This window comes from Hippocampus guttulatus, chromosome 3, assembly GCF_054856545.1.
Source record: "Hippocampus guttulatus isolate MCC_2025c chromosome 3, RoL_Hgut_1.0, whole genome shotgun sequence".
NCBI lineage: Eukaryota > Metazoa > Chordata > Actinopteri > Syngnathiformes > Syngnathidae > Hippocampus > Hippocampus guttulatus.
The window spans coordinates 5,794,900-5,816,505 of NC_141263.1; the positions used below are offsets into that span (position 1 = coordinate 5,794,900).

At 40.7% G+C, this 21,606-nt stretch overlaps 1 protein-coding gene across 5 annotated transcripts in view; it reads left to right on the forward strand.

The window, feature by feature from the left end:
• Positions 1-357: 357 nt before the first annotated feature.
• The window catches only part of pacsin3 (protein kinase C and casein kinase substrate in neurons 3), a 29,065-nt gene continuing 7,816 nt past the window's right edge, over positions 358-21,606 (forward strand). Inside the window, exons 1-9 of one of the 5 annotated variants that reach the window (XM_086106356.1) lie at positions 358-735; positions 1,226-1,241; positions 5,675-5,757; positions 11,386-11,486; positions 11,994-12,150; positions 14,464-14,699; positions 14,797-14,952; positions 16,439-16,614; positions 20,183-20,303. In XM_086106356.1, coding sequence (XP_085962482.1) covers positions 11,433-11,486; positions 11,994-12,150; positions 14,464-14,699; positions 14,797-14,952; positions 16,439-16,614; positions 20,183-20,303 — 900 coding nt within the window. In that variant the 5' untranslated portion in view covers positions 358-735; positions 1,226-1,241; positions 5,675-5,757; positions 11,386-11,432. Of the gene's footprint in view, positions 736-1,225; positions 1,242-3,956; positions 5,758-11,385; positions 11,487-11,993; positions 12,151-12,201; positions 13,189-14,463; positions 14,700-14,796; positions 14,953-16,438; positions 16,615-20,182; positions 20,304-21,606 lie in introns of those variants that run through there. The other 4 variants (XM_086106359.1, XM_086106360.1, XM_086106357.1 and 1 more) reach the window with 4 other exon arrangements.

The window sequence follows — 21,606 nt, forward strand, 5'->3', positions numbered from 1 at the left end:
AGCTACGTAAAATGCATAGACAGGTAAAAGTCAACTCCTAAGTATACAGTCGTCGCTTTGTGGATGATCTTAGGGCCTATCTATCTATGAATGCAAAATAAACATTCACTCATTCAGCACCAGCCATTTTCAGACCACTTTTTTCACCCCAATTCTTAAAAACCTGGCATTGAAAGTGTGGAGTCTGAGAGACATAAATGTCTTGTGGAGTGAATGAGGTAAGTACAGTGATAGGTGATGGGGCATTCAGAGTGAAGTTGCTGTTTTCCCGACGGCCTTCGAAGGCAGCATGGCGGCGCTGCAGAGACAGTGAAGGGTTAAAGTATAATAGGATGAATGGATATTGAGCGGTGCAGCATCTGATTACAGACGCCAGTCAGGATCGTGGAAGGAGGACGCGTCGCTATCTAGTAAAACCCATTCCATAAACCTTTCGAGGTAGGCGCACATGTTTTGGTGAAACAGTATTGTGTGTTTCAACCGAAGAGAATACACCGAGCTTGCGAACATATTCGGGTCGGGCAGAGGTAACCATGGCCGAAGGTGGACGACGTCCTGTCACCGTGGAGTAAAACTTCAGATCAGTTAATGTCGCACTTCATGAAGGTTTTACAAGTGAAGAAAACACAAGAACCGAACATCTGACTGCTGAAGCGTCGCCTTGGGAGGGAAGCGACCGATCGACCCCAGGTGGATTTTCCTTTTGGTTTGTTCCTCCATCTCGGAGACAAACTGGTAAGCAACTTCACCTGTTGACTAAGCGCAGAGGGGACAACGCAATACTTGCCCTGCCGTCTTGGAGCACAACAACAAACAAAACGTGTTTTCCGAAGCGACGAAATCAGTCCCTCTGAATCAAATGCTGACATATGGCGCACGGTGACGCGTGTTCGACGAAGACTCCTGTGATCTTGTCATTTAGTCACTGGTCTTTTTTCTCTTTGACACTGTAACCACCATTGTAACATATTAAGCCGACGTACGATGCATATAATTTGTTATGCGGTGTTATTTGCTAATTTATTACATACATATAAATATAATTTTAAAACTAATCGAGCATCATATAAGACAACATGCACGATAGTCACGCAGGTAGCATATTTAATCGAGCACGAGTTTCCCTTGGCACTTCAACATATAATTTGCTGCTGGCAGTGTGACATTTTCATTTCATTTTCATATTTTGTATCTTTTCCCTCCCAACCAATCGGAACGGTACAAGTGGAACTTCACTCCAGGTATCATTGAACGGTTCTTTGTTTTTTCATTTGTTGCTGCTTCTGTATAGCTGAGAAAAGTAACCCTTCAACCACTTGATCTTTATTGTAAGAACGTTATCGTCACAACCACGATGGACATCAACAATATGTTGTCGTGTTAGGTAAGCCATGTTTTCTGATGCAGGATTACAGGGCTGTATTGATTTATTTTCAAATGTATCTCCAATTCTTACTAGAAGATTACAAAGGACGTGGCGATGGGATGTCAATGACATTCAGCGGTAGTCGCAGTAACTGCTGGTTAAGCGGGTGTGGCACAAAGAAAATCTCAACTCTGTGTATGTGTGCGTGTGCGTGTGCGTGTGCGTGCGCGCGCGCGTGTTTATTAACTACATGACCTCTAAAACTCTGCTCAGGAAAACATTCAGTCAATGTCATAAATTTGGAGTCCCCAAAACATGAACGAGATAGACTGTGATATCAGGAAGAGAGAGCGCAATGATTGCCAGACATGTCAGACAAGTGTGCAAAAGCAAGGACACCAGCACTTGTTAAATATCTGCTACCAACAGATTTCATCAGCTTGGCCTTTTTTGACCAGTGGTCTGTAGTCTGATTGGAATCTATGTGGGGGAGATTGGGAAGCCCTGACAAGCCCTGGTATAAAAGCTGTATCTGTGGGGCGGTGCGAGGAAAAATCCTTCAAAGCCCGTGGAATTCTGTGGAACACTAAAACATGTCAATGCTTGATATTAATTCCCTCACGTCAAGCATGTCTTATCTTTGAGTCTCTTCCCAAAGAAGTCACACTTTCACAGCACATAAAAAGAAACAAACAAAAAAAAGCAAGACGCGTTTGTGCTAAGTGTTTTCTTGGGTGAACAGCAGTACAATCAGATTCTGGGTTAATCTTTGGCAGTGTTGCATGTGACATGTAGCGGATTATGCCAAGCCACCCTCAGCCAGCGTCCCTCTGAATGTAGGTGGCGCAGAGGCGGTCCTGGCCCAATCACGGTTGTGGGGATGGAATGAAATGTGCTGGGAGAACAGGGTTGAGCTATCCCATTCTCGTCGACTCTGCTGCATTTGCCACTCTCTGTTGGCCCTTGTTTAATTTCTATCCTCAGCTGTAATACTGAACTGTCACATGTTTTAAACTGGATATAGGTCAGGGCTCAGGCTGGGGCAATAATTTGAAAACATTTATCTTTTGAGACAATTCCTATGTGGAGTTTGATGTTGCTCAGTAAAGTACAGTACAAAGAGGCTATGACCAATCAAGGATTTTTTGAGGCTGATGCTGATTTTTGGCAGGAAAAAACAGACAGATTAATTCAAATGATATAAATTGCATCAAGTAAAATAAAAATGTCACCCAATTTGCTTTAATGGGCATCAATTACCGGTACATGTGGATTTTCGCTCTTCGTGCTCTAGCCTGGTCCCCATTTCCTCCAATAGCAGGGGTCAACTGTAACCATATCTCATGGTCTAACACGAAGCCTTTTTGGGTGGTGTCCTGACAATGAGCCAAGTTGTGGTGGCCCTGCCAGAACCAGCACTGGCTCTCATTTAAAACAATACTTACCAAAATCAATATTTTAGTTATTCATTTCATTTAGTATCATAAAAGGATGTATTCCTATTGAGATGCTGTTTGAAGTTGTATTCTTACCTCTGTGTCCAGGCTTTATTGACACACACGTAGAACATACAATTAATTTAATTTCAAAATTGTAATAAATAAAATGAAACAATTGTCAGCAGCCTGCCATTAGCTGTCAGTCAGTTCAGGGTGTCCCCCACCTACTGCCCAAAAACAGCTGGGAGAGGCTCCAGGACGCCTGCGGCCCTCGTGACGATAAGCGGATTACAAAATGGATGGATGGATATCAGCAACCATCAGAAAAAGTTCCAATCAAACTATGCTATGGTAAAACTTTTTTTCAAGGCAAGTGCAAAGAATTAAATTGAATACAACGGCGATTCAAAGAATATCGACCAATATACAGTAATCAGAGTTACCAAGTTTCTCACCGTTTAATTCAACTGTGGCGTCTCAGTCTTCCTAATGACATATACGAGACGGAAGAAAAGCCACAAAGAAAATGTGGAATGAGTACTGTAACATTGCATGCTGACTGGTGACTTGTGAATAAAGTGAATATGTAAAGAAATGTAATCATGGTTTGGTAGATATTCCATTTAATGTATTTAGTTGAGAATTTCTCCATTGTGAGACGAATAAAAGTTTTCTTATTCTTAGTTGGAGAGTGAACGTCACCTGGCGCTGTGCAAATATACGCACAGTTCGCTCGTGGCAATCCTTACAAAAGAAGGTGTGACAACATTATCAGCAGGGCTGATGTTCAGCACAGCAGTTGAGCTCTTAACCTTCAACCGGGACGGTAGATATTTGGCTTCGAACCTGGGACAGGACCAGGTTGGATCAGTCACATAAGACGCATTAGGTTGGTTTATCAAAAGTTGGAATCTTCCACAGATTGTATCCAATGATAAGCTGTTTGTGTTGCAAGGAAATCGGGTCCAATAACAACACCTCACTGAGAAGGGGGTAAAAAATACTGTATCCCAATTTACTGTGTTAGCATGTGGGAAAAATGTACCAGTACATGCCAAATAAATACATTATTTGGCCTATAGACTTTATGTTGGGAAAAGATTTGGTCCTACCTTTTTTTGGGGGGGGGGGGGGGGGTGATAATTCCAAATCATTGCCAAAAGTCAAAACACACGCTGCTTGTGATTATACACCTGACGTGACCAGTGGGCGGTTTTGCGTGCACGCGATGATTCGAGAAATGAAAATTTTTTTTTCGAAACACTTGGCTGAAGTGGTACAATGCCTCACGAGGCTTCATTTCCCCATCACTAACACAAGGTTACAGCATAGACTTACAGTACGTGTAACAAATAATGAGCCCAGTGTTACTTTTGTACAACTGCTGTACAAAAAGATAAAAACAATTATCAAACATCAACCACTTAGCCTGTTATTTTGGCCAATGTTTAAAGGGTTATAATCGGGCAATTAATGGGTCGGGCCCTCGCTATACCACCTGATCCAAATCAAAAGGTATGAAAAATACAAGCGTTTCAAGACACATCATACGTGTGACCAAATTTAATTTTCTCCCCTCGTTGCTGACACACTTGACTGTGGGCCGCACTGCATTCCTTGGATGCTCTTTTACAATGGCAGTCATGAATAATTTTACGCTTTTGTGTGCGTACATGTTTTGCTTTGGTCAAAGTTCTACTCTGGACCAAAGTTGCAGTGACTTGTAAGTAATTGACATTTATTGAGACCTGAGGCAGTGCGCATCGCCGCCTATACAATATTATTAATGCTGCACATTCATGACTCTTGACATGTAACCCCTTTGTTTGTAAAGCACAAATTTTGTTTTGCTAACCCACATTTTAGTTGGCTTTCATTGCATTCACTACCATGATTCCGACAATCCAGACACGTAGTGTTTATTTTTTGTGTGGAAAGAACATTAATCTTTCAAGGTAACATAATCCAGGGAATCTTTAAAATAAAAAAGGAAGAATGAGAAAAGTCCCTCACATTCACTTAAAGCATTGTTGAATGAATTGAGTGCCAGTTCATTGATTGGTATTATTCCTCGTGATGGTCCATATAACTTTTTTCAAACCGATAACAGTACGAATGTTGACTCTTGAGTACTACACTGATACCACTAGTATTTTTAATACATAGAATTTGAACGAACATATTGACACATACTGTAATTGTGAACAAAATCTTTTCTTTGCGCACATGATTCACGGATGTGTTAGCTTCACTGTAACACCAACTACTGGCCAGGTAGACTTATCGTTGTCAAATTTTTTTTTCGTCTTAAATATCAGTGGGAGGTATCGGCATCTTTAATAAATACTCAATACCTTGAAATAAAGCCGGTAGCCGGTATTGGTACTCGCCCATCTCTAATGATTTCAATACATTTAAAAATAAAAATAAAGACACGAGGCACTGTCCACACGAGTTTAGTTTCTGAATAAACAACTGAATGTTTAGGGGAAAATGATGTAAAAAGACATTGTTTCAATGTGTCTTTACATAATTGAATTGCAATGAGAGTTTGCAGGACATTACACTTCCACAATGCCTGTTGTGGTCGGTCCTCTTGCCTCTATTCACAAGGCCTTGCCAGGTTATTTTAGCAACCGTGAGTCGACCTCCGCGTCCCTTGCTCTTTCATTAGACTTGGCCAACAGGCTGTACGTGTGGCATTTCACTGCGACTCCCCAAATGTGCCACCTTCTAACCTCCGAGCTATATAATGGGCAGCAGCAGTGGGCGTAACGCGTGTCTTTCTGCAGGAGCATCATTAACTACATGCTGCGACTTTGCGTTTAAACAACCTTCCTTTCTGCTGTCTCATCTTTTGCCTGTGTAGGCTTTCCTTTCTCTTCTGTCTCCCAGGCCCGAGGAGACATCCTTTGGGACATCTGTCCGTTTCTGTTTTTCATCTCTGGTAAGGTAAGTTCTGTCGGTTCACTGACCTCGATCATGGCACTCTAATTTCTTTTTCTTTTCTGTCCTGTAAAATCAGTCACGCTTTGTTACCTGCTTTGCTATTAGCATCTTTTCATTTTGGAGATGGCAAATATTTTGAATAGAACGATGGCAGACATGATGAACTGTGGCATTATAAACCTGTTTTTCAAATGTTGCCAAATGTTGTCCAGTCAGATCAAACGAAGGGCAGCTGTTGATACCACATTAATGTGTGTGTGTGTGTGTTAGTGTTAACTGTACCTTTCTGTGCTGCCTCTCTTCATTCAACTGACCTTTGTACCAGAAGCCTCCTTCTTTAAGCTAAACTAGATTGTAGCTAGCCACATGGTTAGCTGGTTAGCTTTACTTAGTACTCAACTCCTTGCATCATTTAACAGCGCAAACTGGTAGATATTTCTCACACAGTTAATCTCCTTGTAGCATCATAGGTTTTTTTTCAATGTATTTGCGTTGAATGAAGAAAATGGTCACCTGATTGTTTGTAGTTACTGTCAAGTTTTGGAGCCAGACCATAATTTTGACTCTACTTGCTGTCCAAAACTAACCTTGGCTGGCAGTCAGTGAGATCACACAGACGGTTGACTTAAACACTTGGCCAGAAAACCTCTCATTTTTCAAAATACAGTTTAAAAATATTTTTGGGAGCTTGTACAACAAGTTAAAAGTAGTGTCTTTTCAGTGGAGAATCCACTCGTGTCCCCATCAAATGGTTGAAGTTTAACATACATGTAAAATAAGCATAAACTAAGGGATTTAAACAACATAAAACCCAAATGTATATTTTTCTGAACCCATCTTAAAAGAGATGTTTTCTCAGATTTCCCGGAGACATTTTTAAACACTTTTCTGTCTTAGAAAATTTCATTTGGGAAAAACGACATTGGCCCCACTGGTGAACAGAACTTGGTCTTGGGCTGTGATACACGGAGACATGTGGGCAGTGTTGAAGCAGCGGAAGCAAAGAAAAAAGAAAAAAGATTCCAACTGCTTCTGTTTATAGAATTTTGGAAGCCTCCTTAATGGGCACCTTAGAAACCATCCCAAATGTTGCTGGAATGTAGAAAGCAAGCTTACAAACTATGCTGGTGGAGCCGCGCTTGTGTTATGTGTTCAAGTATTTCGTAAAAGAGTACAATAATCAGATTAATGGCAGGGAGGTTACCAGTGGGGGCTTATGAGGTCTGGACTGGCCTCCATTCGTCACTCCCTCCCTCCCTCCTCCTGACCCACTTTGGTGTAAACCAACAGTCAGAGTACTAGCCCTTTTTTTAGCAGCAGCAAATCTGGATTGTGTTTTGAATTGTATCTTTGATATATTGCTGTCAATTCTGAGCAACAGTGTTGGTATTATAAAAACCACGAATAGTTATACAAACTTGATTAATCTTAGAAATAGACAAAAGCTGCCATAGATGTGTCTGTTAAGATGCAGGCCTTATATATTTGATGGTTTTCCCTTCAATGTCAGTGTCAGTCATTATATAGGCAATTGTTTGCACACCATGCTACGCAAAATATTTCGGTCTAGTTTATGATTAGGCAAATCCAAAACTTGTATTTTAGTTTATCTGGGCATACTCTACTGTCCGCTGCATGCTAGGCAGTGTTGTTTCTTTAATTTGATCCTAGCTTACAGTATATTTGATGGTTTAGGGCCAGAATGGATTTTCTATGTCTGCCTCCATTTTGACGAAAGCCCGTTTACAGCTGAAGAACAGCAAACTTCACCGCTGGTATTGTGCTCTTCCTTTACAGTGTTGTCTTTGTGCCATTTGCCATCGTGAAGGAAATCTGAAATTAAAGTCCCAAATTTTGCAATACGCTCATAAAACAAAAGTTGATTTTTTTAAATTTTTTTTTTTTAAACCACAATTCCAAGAGGTAGATTGACACCAAACCGATCCTGGTCATCACCAGAGAAATAGGATCTTTACAAATTTATTTCTTTTTTAAATAAATTGTAAAGGTTTTTTACGTCAGGAAAGCCTGATCTTTTACCAGGGTCAAGTTGACTTTGTATATGCACATTCATGGGTGGGGCAGGAGCTGGAACGTCTTTTCATAGGTCTCCCGTTTCCAATTAGAGGCAAGCAGGAAAGTACAGAGGCACAGACAGCTGAACCGCCAGAGACAAGTGGGTGTCGGCCTCTGGTGTGGTCATGCTCGACTCGTGCACATGCACGTCTGCTGTGGAGCGTGCATTAAACTCATCTGTGCTTCAGGGTAAATCCTGAAACTAAAATGGCTTGAAGGATGATAGAGTAGAAAGTAAACGAACCTCATATTTCTAGTTATCTCTTGACTGGCTTCAGCCTGACAGTTTGACATTTGTTGTGGGCATTACAGTACATTTAAGACGTACCTGCTCGGTTTTTGATAAACACATTCAATTGGGTAACTTACATGTTAGCACCCCTTCAGCAGGTGCTCTTGAACCTATTTTCAGAAAACCACACCATGGCATTCAGATATGCTGCAGTATGTGAACCTCTGTCACTGCTCTTGCAACCGTCCGCACCCACGGCAACTAAATATTGACACACAAACCCTCAACGTTGTGTGGACACACATTGTGTTTTGTCCTGTCAGATGCACGAGCAGCAATTAGCAACCCTCAGTAAAGTCAGGTTTCTCCTGAACCCACGTGTTCTAGCATGCTGCTGGCAAATTCCTCTGCTGTTCGCATACCTTACATTCTACTGCGAAACAGACGCGCACATTCCCCTCGTCACCTTTCAGTTCCTGTGTAAATTAGCAGTCCAAACAGGATTAGCTTGTGTCTTGAGACGTGCGGCGTGCCTCTTCTCATCTTTGGAACATTACTCACCGACACCTATAGAGCACACTAGCATACAGGGCGGTTTACAGTTTCGCTATATTGTACCTAAAAATGGATCTGTTGCTAGGCCGAGCTTGATTGGCTCTTTTTGACATTAGGGCAATACAAGTTGTGTAAGCCACCTGAAGTATTTGGATTGCAGAAGCCCTGTGAAAGTATTCATTTTATATTAACTCCAGTAGTAAATATGCTTGAAAAAGTCAATTTCACATTTTATACCTGCAGTCTCTTTAAATGTCTACTCTATTACTGTAATCATGCAATATCTAATGAAAACAACTGCATTTTCATGTCAATTTGGATGGGGAAAAGGAATTTACAGGATCCTTTGGAAATTTCTTACTGTAACTTGGTTAGAACTAGAGAGACATTGGTATGTTGCTTCCCCCCCAGGGCTGATACCAAAACTGGTTATTAGTAGTCAAGGAGGCTGATAACCAATATTTGGAGTGGATTTTCATTTCCATTAAAAGGGGAAATATTGGGGTGAGATTTTTAAAGAACACAAACTCCAATTGTTAACTGTTGGCATGTCTATAAACATATTTATCAAACAACTTTGCAAAATGTAGATTTTTTTTTTTCCAATAAATCTAAACAGTAGACATCTTTGTTTTAAAATGACAACAAAAAGTTCAGGGATCTCCGAGGGTCATCAGAATGTCTTCAAAGGTTAAATGAAAATGTAAATGGTCCAGTTTTATAAAGTAAATCAAGTAAAAAGAAAAAAAAAAGTAAAATACTTTTTGTTAAAGTTCTACTTAGTTTGTTCTAATTTCATACAAAAATGTCAGCAGCATCGGTTATGAAGTGAAATGAACATTTAAAGATGGAAAATAATTCCCTTAAATTTGCACAGTTTCAAATTAATCTCTTATTGGCTGTCAGATTTTTCAAAAAGGCCGATGATCAAAATGTCGAATATCTGCGCCAGGACTTTGCGCTTCGTTAAAACCCAACCAATCTTCGTGGAATGTATTTTGTAGTTTGCCGTTTGTTGATTATGCTTTCTGTTTCTGTTCTTTGGTGTATTATTTTAGATTAAATTGTGACAAAAAAGAACCAACAGAAAAATGGTACATCCAAAAGTCTATTTAAAGTATTTTTCTTCTGTCTCAATATGTCATCCCTTAACATCCATTTGGACTACATGCATGACTAGCGTGATTCATGCAAACGGATTATTGTTCTACAGCTCACACGGTTGCATTATACTGTATACTAATAACTACTGCACATCAACCGTAATGCCGTTCATCCACAAAGCCCAAGCTAGATAATAGAGTCGAGAATGGTGGGGCCTTGACCAATGGTTGTTTTCATCTCACGTTGTTGTGTCTGAGGTAGGAAGTTGTCTAGCCTTGAAAGACTCTTCTCCTCAATGACCAAATAGAAGGAAGTGGATATACAGAGAAGTCGGGTCACGGTGAATTCTGGGCAGAGTTCATCATCAGATTTCCGCCAGTGCTTCGAATCTGAAAAATATTTCGGAAGAGTAAACTGACAACTGTCATTGTTTATTTTTGAACCCCGATTCTCACATAGAGGTTTCTATGCCCAGTTTGGGTTCAGGGTTGACTGAGGGAAATTACTTTTGTTGCGACCAGTAAAAATTTGTGGGGCTCATCCCTCCCATTATGCTGGTCAACAAAAAATTTTAATCTGAGATGGCTCTGTGTGTTTCTAAATATATTTTTGATTCTGATTTAAAAAATATATATCGCATATTGTTTAAAAAAAAATCTATTTATTTATTTTTTTAATTTGACCTGTAAAAGCTTGCGCAATGCAGTGAACGTTCGTTTATAGTGGGTATTACGTTCCAAGAAGAACATGTGATAGGCGAAATCCATGAAGAAGACAGCTTTATTTTTTATTATTATACAGTACTGTATTGTAGAATTTGAAAATATGTATATAAACGTCTTCTTACCAATAACTGATATTAAAACCTGATGTGCTACAGAGGGGAAAATGAAGGAGAGATTCGGAATCAATGCAAAAAAAAAAAAAAAAATCATCTGTAAAGTTCTTTGCATCACAGATTAAAAAAAATTGTAAACATTTGTTGACCAGTGTTATTCAAGCTTAGTGTCGATTAATGTTATAGAGTGTGACTACAGATGTATGCAAGTGTATTTAATTTTTGGGGTGTGAGGGGGATTCAACTTGCTCATTGCAAAATTTGCTTCAACTCTCTTCTATCAAGTTAACACAAGTTTGTTAATTTTGAAATTCTTATCAATTAGCATAATTTTGTCTGGATTGGAGAAATGAATATTGAATACAAGGCACTCTGCCTGCTAAAAACATCTGTCTTTTATCATGAAGAATATTAGGGCGGCCCGGTGCTCGAGTGCTGAGTGCGTCAACCTCACAGTGCAGAGGTCGTGGGTTTGATCCTGTCTCTCTGTGTGGAGTTTGCATGTTCTCCCTGGGCCTGCGTGGGTTTTCTGCGGGTACTCCGGTTACCTCTCACATTCCAAAAACATGCATGGCAGGCTCATTGAACACTCTAAATTGTCCTGAGGTGTGAGTGTGGATGGTTTTTCGTCTGTGTGTGCCCTGCGATTGGCTTACAACCGATTCAGGGTATCCCCCGCCTACTGCCCGAAGACGGCTGGGATAGGCTCCAGCACTCCGCGACCCTTGTGAGGATAAGCGGATCAGAAACTGGATGGATGGATGGATGACTTTATCCTTTTGTATTATGTGTTCATCTAAATGATATCTTCATCAATTTCTCACAGTTTGGTCTCCAGCCGCCATCATTCTCTGCTGTAAGGCCGACAGCAAAATGTCTTCCAATGGAGACCTCAGTGACTTCGGGAGCTGCGATAGCTTCTGGGAGGTATGGTAAACTACAAGACACTCACTGTTCAAAAAGAGTTGTTTTTACAACAAAGCCCATGTTCCATTTCCACCAGACCGTAGGCCTCAACTCATTGTGGTCCCTACACAGTTCCCCACTGTGGATGTTTAAATAGATGTGGTCATAGCAAAGGCCAAAATGCACAGTGCCTTTTTAGTTCTTACATTGTAGAACTTTGATTTGGAGTAGTTTTGAAAGGCTCACCATGCCTTCAAATGACGGCATTGCTCTTCTGCTTTAACATCTGGATATCTACGCAATCTCCTGAGAATATCTGTTGTCGTAAACTACCTCAGTGTTGTTCACCACCAAAACTCTGTCGCATCTTCAATGTCTGTTTCTGCATCGCAAGGGAGATGGACATGACGCCGATACGTCGGTTAATAATCACGTTGCCAAAATGCGCAGCCAATCGAAAATATTATATAACATTTGGAGTGTCATTTTATTGTGTACTGAATCTGATTTGCTTTTTGTTCCATAAAGCCCGGAAACTACAAGAGGACGGTGAGGCGGGTAGATGACGGCCACCGGCTGTGTAATGAGTTGGTCAGCTGTTTCCAGGAGCGGGCTAAGATCGAGAAGAGCTACGCCGTTCAGCTCAGTGACTGGGCCAAGAGGTGGAGAAGTGTGGTTGAGAAAGGTGAGTAGGATTAGACTGGGTGCATCCACGTGTACCATACAGTGCAGATCCCATCGGAAAAAAAGGCCGCAAAGAACCATCCAAATACATTGTAGGAGCTTAAAAACATGTGGGAAACATTTGGCACGTGATTAACAAAATCCTCCTTGTAAAATATCAGAGTCGCTGACAAGCTCTGATGGTACATGTCAATGTTTCCCTTCTTGCACATTATTAGTCAAGGCGGTCCTTTTTATTTATTTTTTTAACACAGATGAAGTTTGGCGTGACAAACGGCGCTATAAACTTTTGTAGTTTGCACTGCCGCCTTAGTCAAGAAGGCCAGTTCTGTCCTGGGCTGCTCCCTTGACACTCTGGAGGAGGTGGGCAACAGGAGGATGCTAACTAAGTTAAAAGCTATGATGGACAGTCCCTCCCACCCCCTCCAGCCCGCCCTGACAGCACTTGGTAGCTCCTTCAGCCAGAGACTGTTACACTCGCGCTGCAAGAAGGAGAGATACCGCCGCTCGTTCCTACTGACTGCTGTCAGGCTGCTGAATAAAAATAATAATAATAATAATTAAATGATGTGAAAAACAATTGTAAATAGCTCTGCGACTTATCCATTTTGTATTTATATTGCACTTAATTGAACGGTATTTGTTTTTTTTCTTCTTTCTTCGTTCTACCCACTATCTTGCTGCTGTAGACTGTAAAATTCCCCAGTGTGGGACAAATAAAGGATATCTTAATCTTAGGTGCCACGCTCAGTTACTGCAACACTGGATCGACTGAATTTAAATCTGTCGATATTTTGCATTTTATGCAAAATCACCGATCGACTGCAATGTAATAGAAATAGTTTGCACACTATCATTACATCATTGATCAGATCCGCAAAATGAAACATTTCCGGAAACACAACTTCGTTCACTCACGAGTCATTCTGTGCTGTCATAGAGTATTATGTGAACCCGAAAGCTAATCTATTTTTGGCCTTGTCTCATGTCGTGTCAGCAGAAAACCTTTGCGCTGGCAGTCAGAAGTTCCGCAAATAACGTACGTGGGTTTTTTTGTTTTTTGTTTTTAACCTGTAAAAAGTCTGAAAACTTTTTTTACGTAAAAAAAAAAAAAAGCTCCAGTAGGGCGGGTTTATTTATTTAATTTTAACATCTTTTTAATTCAAAATAATTTCCCATCACTCGGGATCACAGAAGGATATGAAATATACTGCGCTAGTACCAAACGAGAGTTGAGCTCTTCTCGCAAAGTCAATACAGCTTGCGAAGATAGGGCCGAAAATGTGCAACTACACAGGAGCCAAATGGCTTGGAGAATGATTTGACTTCGTCAGATACACGGCAGGTGAAATGTGGACAAACGGTGTGGGATAACATAATCATTGTGGTCTGTGGGCCTTGGGACTTGTACAACCTAGCCAGCTTTCAATACCAACCAAAAAGGAATAGTTTGTCGGTTAATTGCCAAAGCTGGTAAGTATAAGTGTATGGACTTGTTTATAGCTGTTGAACCAAGATCGCAAAAGCCCCGTTTGCCTATGTTCATGCATTTGTTTTGTTTTTTTTCATTGATGTCAGAGAAGGACATGTTGTAAACATGAAAACATTACGTGCTATATTTAATGTTGAGCAGCGTTTAATTTTTAATTATTATTATTATGCTTATAAGTGAGAAGAGTTTTTCATGCAAATATTGAACCCCCCCGCTGCCCGTCTTTAAAACTCACTTTTATTCTTTGGCTTTTGACTTGGCATGAAACTTGATTTTTGGTTTTGAATGTTTTTGTGCTTTCCACTGTCTTCGTTCTTAATTTGTTTGATTGTTTGTTGTTGTATGAATTACCGGTAGTTTTCCTCCATGTACAGCACTTTGTATACAGCGGTGGTTGTTTGAAAGTTTTCTATCAATACAGCTGAGTTGAGTTAACATTTTGAGGTTAAAAATAGCATGCGGTGATGGCAGCATGGTCAAAATACATTGGCATAAGAGGAACAAGAGGCATCCTTAGCAACCACCATACTTAGTGTTTTCCCACTGACCGTAATATATTCATGGCCTGGAAGTAGTTTTCAAATAAATTTACTGTTATTTTGACTTTACTACCCCAGTGGCGTATGTTAGGGATAGATTACGGCCCATCCAGACGTGTTAAGGCACTGCCATTGAAACGGAACTATGTTGTAAGCCTTGTAATTCCATACTTTCTCTGCAACCGGGCTCTGCCACTTTGACCAATATCAAACATGTCAGAATTTCTCTCGAATCAAATTGAACAAGAGCAAGTCATTGTCTTTACTTGTACTTATTTCTCAGGGCCTCAGTATGGTACACTGGAGAAGGCGTGGCACGCGTTCATGCAGGCGGCCGATCGGCTCAGTGAGCTCCATCAGGAGCTCCGTGACCGGCTGGCAGCAGAAGACAACGAGAAGATACGAAATTGGCAGAAAGAAGCCTTCCACAAGCAGATGATTGGAAGTTTCCGGGAGACAAAGGAGGCTGACGACGGCTTCCGCAAAGCTCAGAAACCCTGGGTCCGCAAATTGAAAGAGGTTTGATGCATCCATCTTTATGCGCTTCTTAAGGATGACTTCATGGGTGTACGTTGTTCTTCGAAAGGCAGCACTGTGCATTTGTTTTTGTATACAGTTGGATTCAAGTAAAAAGAGCTACTATCAGGCCAGGAAGGAGGAGTGGTCAGCCATGAACAGGGAAACGCATGCCAAGGCCGACCCATCCAAGTCTCAAGAGGAAGTCCGCAAATATTCGGCCCGCGCGGAGCGATGCAACCAAGAGGCCGAAAAGGTATGGCGCTTGCATGCGCCCACGCACTTAGATTGATGATCTGGATGTCCAAACTTAACCTTCCACGGAGTCGTTAGCGGCGCCGTTGGATATTAGAATGGACAACCGCTGCATGGTGACACACACACATGTGCAGATAAGCACACACATGCATGTGGAGTCCGGGCTTCAATCTGGGTGTGTCAGGGAATCCAAAAAAGCCTGCCTCCATGTGTGTTTTGTGACTTTGAAACCTGACCAGACTTGTTTCCTGTGTTTTCTACTCTGCAATGGCAGAAAGCTCCAGGTCATGAAGAGGGGAAACGATCAACCAAACAGAAGGAAATCCTTTGACAAATTCTAGATCAGTCAGTACACAGGGTGTGAGACAGCCAAGAGGTCTTTAACAAGAAACCTGCATGATGATTCCACGAAGAGTGAGATAACATCAAAAACGGTGGAAACTAGTCTATATTTAGTTCTCTTCATAGTCAGAGTGCAGAGTAGTAGTAGTCATTAAACTGCTGATTTATTTCGTCTTCCTGCAACAGCTACGTGCTGATCTCAAAGCGCCTCTACATTACCGTATTTTCCGCACTAAAAGGTGCACCTAAAAGCCTTCCATTTTCTTAAAAGCTCACAGTGCGCCTTAACCCCTGAGGAACCCAAGAACCCGTTTCTTCTTTCGAAAATGATGAATTTTACATTAAATGACTACTATATGTTCACTGAACACCAAAATATGTTTTTTCAAATATTTAATGCTATAATCCTAATTTATGATTAGGGCCAAATTTGACCCTTTGGGATTTAAGGGTATCATTTGAGGAGCAGAATTTATAGGGGCCAAATTTGACCCCGTGGGTTCTCCACTGTTAAAATCGGATGCGTCTTGTGTATGGGCATTACGGTAATATTTCGACCCCCAAAATGGCTCCTTGCTCGAGACCTGCTGACAACGCAGAGTTCAAACTTAAGGCGATCGGTTACGCAGTTGAACACGGAACAAGAGCAGCGGCAAGAGAGTTCAACGTTAATGAGTCAATGTTATAACTTGCTGTTGGTTAAGTGAATTGTGTCGCTGCTTTATTAAATAGGTTTTATTGACATCTGATTGTTCTGTTGGCATTTCCTTGAGCGTAGCCAATATTGGTATTTACTTGCCTCCCTGAACCACCTCCCTGCCCCGCCCCCCCAAAAAATCAATATTGTTTTTGAAAGTTCTGAACTTGGGACTGAGAAACACAGTCAGCCTGCCCACTGCTTTGGCTATAAATAGGTCATTTCAGTTTGAAATGCCCCATTCCTAGTCAGAGTGGTGGTTGAGAGCTCACTGCAATTGAAAGAGTCTGCATAAAAGCACTTCATGCTACTGAATAAATGTCCCACCTCGCCTCGATAAGCACTATATGTACATCTTGATTTAAAAACACGGAATGTATTGCACGGGTCAGTATGTGCAGTAATGCAGCTCGATGTTCCTGAGTAAAGGTTGTGTGTTTTGCAGGCCAAAGAGCGTTATGAAAAGGCCTTGGACGAGTTGAACCGCTGCAACCCCCGCTACATGGAGGACATGGAGCAGGTGTTTGACCTCACCCAGGAAGCTGAGCGCAAGAGGCTGTGCTTCTTTAAAGAGGTCCTGCTGGATATCCACACACACCTTGACCTGTCCAGAAAAGAAGGGTAGGACACAGACACCTGAACGGAAATGGGGTGTAAATAATGGGCGGTATATATTATATATATACAGTGTACCTCAGGTGATTCTTGGGGTATTTCGACAAAAGCATGCCGCGTTCATCTAATAAAGTCCTGGAAGATGTTTTGAATTGTGAAAAACTTTGCATAATACGTCTCCAATCCCTCTTTGGTATACTCCACTTTCCACTGGATTTAGGTCTGGGCTCTGTCTGGGACATTTCTGAGATATTTATCTTTTCCTGACACAATTTTTTTGTTGGATGTGAATTGTATGCTTTGGGCGACTGGCATGTTGAAAAAAAATGACCACATGACCTCTTTTGTAAAAAAAAACAAAAAAACACCTGGAGCTTTGTTACCCTCACATGGCTTCACTGGGTTTGTTGCATTGTGGTCATGTGCAGTTTGCCCCCCCCCCCCCCCCCCAAAAAACCCTCTTAGAATTAGGTTCAGAAAGTTCATAGTGGGCCTCATCAAACAGTAACACTGACTATTTCAAATTTGCGTAAACATTGGACCAAACGATCACCACAACGATCTTGGACCAAAAGCCTTTTAAACCTAAGATTAAAAATGCACTATTTATCATTTTGCATTAATATACCGGTATTTTAAATTATTATTAAGACATATTTATTTTAACAGATATTATTATAATATTGTTATTCTGACAATATAAGGATGTGGGTCAACTGCCATACTTTTTTTTTTTTTCCATCTAACATACACAGATTTTTCCCGTGCTGAATTTAAAATATATTGATGTACGATTACTGACTCAAATTATAGGAATGCGAGTCTTGCATGCCTTGTGTGTGCCCGCGCTAAATTTGTGTACACTGAAGTTAATGGAAAACCCCTGCCGTTGTCCATTAACTATTGGTCTCACATTCTGTTTAAACAGTCCACCATTACTATAACAACCCTGGTTGGCAACATCCAATGAGGTCTGAACACCAAACACATCATTGGGGAGATTCTGCAATGACTTGGTTGAGTCCAATTAAAGTTGATTGAATGGCTACGGAGAGCTTTGACTGTGAGTTGAGAACACCGTGTGGCAAAAAGATGAATGAAAGACCCTTGTCCTCTTTCTGTGACCCCAGTTCCTGATGGAGCACTTTGGCTTCTGTTGTCACAAACTGTATTTACAGAGGCTGTCATTAAAGCAACCCACACACACACACACACACACACACACACATACATACATACATCCCGATGTCACTGCTGTAGATCCTGGTTGTGTGGATCAGGGAGTCTATGTCCCTTTTGCTCTTAGCATACAGCTTTATGTCATCCATGTAGAAGAGGTGACTGATCGTAGCTCCATTTCTGAGGCAGTATCCATAGCCTGTCTTGGCGATTACTTATCTTATATGTATATGTATATGTATATATGTACAGTATATATGTATATACAGGTATATATATACTGTATATATACAGTATATACTGTATATATTAGAGCTGTCAGTTTAACGCGTATTTATTGGCATTAATTTAAATGAATTTTAACGGGATTATAATTTTTTCTCGCGAGATTAACACGGAGCACGTCACAGCGGATGTTACGTTGCTCTATAAATAAACCAGAAACAAAACAACAAGCGCGCTGCATAGGTCCGCGCATTTTTTCTTGCAAGCCACGGCAGCGCGAGACACCGAATACGGATACTTAAAGAGTTTATGAATGGAAAGTTTACTTTTAAAAAGTTGCCAGATTGCTCCACTGACAAGACCAAAGTTATCTGTATCATACAGGTATACGATGTATCCCAATGACGCGATTGTTACTTGTATGGAACTATTTTGTGTGGAAGGTTACAGTGTTCCGTGTCCATATAAATAGAGCGGGTGGAGCTTCTCTGTGTTCGTCTGACAGTGACGGTGCGCTGCAGTGGTAGCGACCTAGCGAAAATAAAACGTCTCCATTGTTGTCATCGAACCAAGTGTAGTCATCCGAACCAAGTGTAGTCATCCGAAATGATGTCTACACAAAACCGTAGAGAGACTTCCGCGCAAGAAGGACCAACAGAATCAACATAGCCTGACTGTTGTGTTCAAAGCAAACTTGAGAAAAACGAAGTATGCAACCATGGTTTAAATCCACTATAGGCTGAGTACTAGTTTACCATAGATGTGCACTTTATAATGTTATATTGCTCTGTTTTGATTCCATAAAAAGACCTGTCGAAGCAGCTGTTGTGTGACAAAATATCTTTTTCACTGTTGTTGATGGACAGTAATATTGTGTGAGAGATTATGTGTGAATAACTGCTCCAAGTGAAAAATGTTCATGTAAAATTGAAAATCGAAATTGTTATTTCTGTAAATATTTGCATTTTGTACATAGAAAACTGATTCATGATTCCATGTTGATGAGAGCATTAAAATGGGGAAAAATAGGACAAAAAATATCAAAGGAAATTCAGAAATGATCAAAAATGCGTGAGTAATCACGATTAATTTTTAGTGAATTTGAGTTAATGATGAGAGTTGCATTTTTAATTAGATTAAATATTTTAATCATTTGACAGCTCTAATATAAATATAAACATATATATATTTTTATTTATTTTACATGGCACTATATATTGTTTTTCAAAGTTCATGTCATTCAAAACACTCGCCAGTTTTTTTGTGTGCTGTCTCAAGTTTTAAATGCAACGTTATGCAGGGCAGGCACTTAGGATGAGTTAAATCAAACAAAACACGGCTTTTGTGTGAATGTTGGGTATTGGAGGGAAATATTTCTTTTCCGTAACTTCATTATTCACGTTTTCCACTAACACTTGCAATTCCATCCCCTAAACTTTCATTTTGTGCTGCCAACGCTCTTCCACATGTTCCATGCTGAAAACCAACATCATGCACAGTCTTAGAGTGAAGTTGCTCTTCACAATCATGGTGTATGGGACTCCCGGCGCTGTAATCTGCACAATTTCACCAAACTGCAAGTGCGAACACGTGCTAAGAAGTATGAGAAAGATAGAGAATGTAACTATTTTCACCTTGGCAACATCTGATATGTAAATTGGGCACTGTTGCACTTGCACGGAGTGGGGAAAAAATGCCATTGTGCTGGCATGAATAATTAACCCAACAAAAGAGAATGTCCTTCTAAATCCAAAATATCTTCCGGCATTAGAAAGGAAGCACTTGCATGTTCACTAACCTTGCTGCCTGTTGCCCCCACATGACCGAGAAGTCATTGTTAAGGCTCAGATGCAGCTCACGATTTGTTGCCGCAAGATTTCAAGTTGCCAAGTTCACATACAAGCAGCAATGTCATGACAACTTTGCAACTCAACTCCATCCATGCTAACAAACAGGGAACTGCAACAGTTGACAATGGTAGTAGCATTTCCATTTTTGTGCACCAATTTTTTTTGTTTCGTGGGTGTGACCTAAATTATCTTTTTGTTCATTGGAAAATGGGGAAAAGAATTAAATCAGCCCACCCAAAATGCACCGCTAATGAAATACTCTCAGCAGTGCAGAGACTTGTGTGTGCACGTGAGTATTAACCTGCCACCTCCTCTAACAGGTTCCGAGAGCTGTATCAGGACCTAGGTCAGACCATCCAAGCAGCTAATGAGACAGACGATCTGCGATGGTGGAGAAACACCCACGGGCCTGGCATGAGCATGAACTGGCCACAGTATGAGGTGGGGACGCACATACGCGAATAGACGCGAAGAAAACGTGAACAATATCATCAGACTGTCATTGAAATTTTGAAATGATCAATTACTGTCGATGCAATCATCTATTGTCAAAACACTCATTCGTCTTTAACTTTCCTATATGTACGTGCCAGTCAGTAATACTTTGCGTGTGTTCGCTTCAGACAAACTGAATACTAAATAGGGTTTTTGTGAAAGCCCTTTTGTGTTACGAAGTCCCGAGTGGGTCAGTGGAATGTTGCCGCGCACACACAGACACACAAAAACACAGTTAGTTATCCACAGACTTTTAGTGGAAAGCTGGGCTTGTAATGCCCCAAAATATTTACATACTGAAGATTGCCCCCACCCCCCAAAAAAATTAACTTGTAAGATAAAAGGAAAACGTAAAGTAGCGCACTCATCATTGTGGGTTTACTTTGTGAAGATAGACCCATTCTCTTCACTTCGGAGAGGCCTGAAATCACAAATCTACTGTTCAGGACTATCCTAAGAGGTCCCATGCAGTCATTCAGCAGAGTTCGCTGTTTTCCTTGCAGCGGTCTACCCACCCACAGTTCAACTTATGATGCTGATTCACAAGTGAGGACATAATTGGAATCCTCTCGTCCTATTTTTAGGGCATCATAACAGACAATAAGCAGACGTCAGATGTGGTCATGTAAACGGAATCAGTTGTGCTGTCATATGAAGCCACTCCTTATGATGAGAGCGTTTAGGTGACTAGAAATGTTTGTGTTTTATTAAATGACACGTATTCCATTATTTAAGAGTGGACAATGAGGGACCTTATTTATAGAGATTGTATTGAAACTTAGTTAATTATGATTTAAATCATCTGTGTGCTCAAATAAAAGGAACAAACTTGAGCTCATTTTATTTGTAAAACAAATCAGTCTTCGATGATTTATTCTATTTTGAAATAAAGGTATTTTGATTTTTTTTTTAAACATTCCAGCATCATGCCACTTGTAATGATCTCAGGTGTGATACTGGTTTGTGCATGTTTGATGTTGTTGGTCCCTTCAGAAGTATAGAAAATTAGAGGGAACAGTACTGTACTGTACTGTAGCATAATTAAGCTCAAAAGGCAAATCGGTGATTGCATTTGAGTCAGGTGAGGTGCAGCTGCAGGAATTCAGACCTGCAGTGCGACTGGAACGTATCCACGGCGCTTCACCTTTTCCACATTTTGCTTTTGCTCATTCCAAAATAGTAAATAAATGGGAAAGTAATGGAATAAAGTCATTGTTTCCCCTCAAATTTGACGCACATCAACTCATAA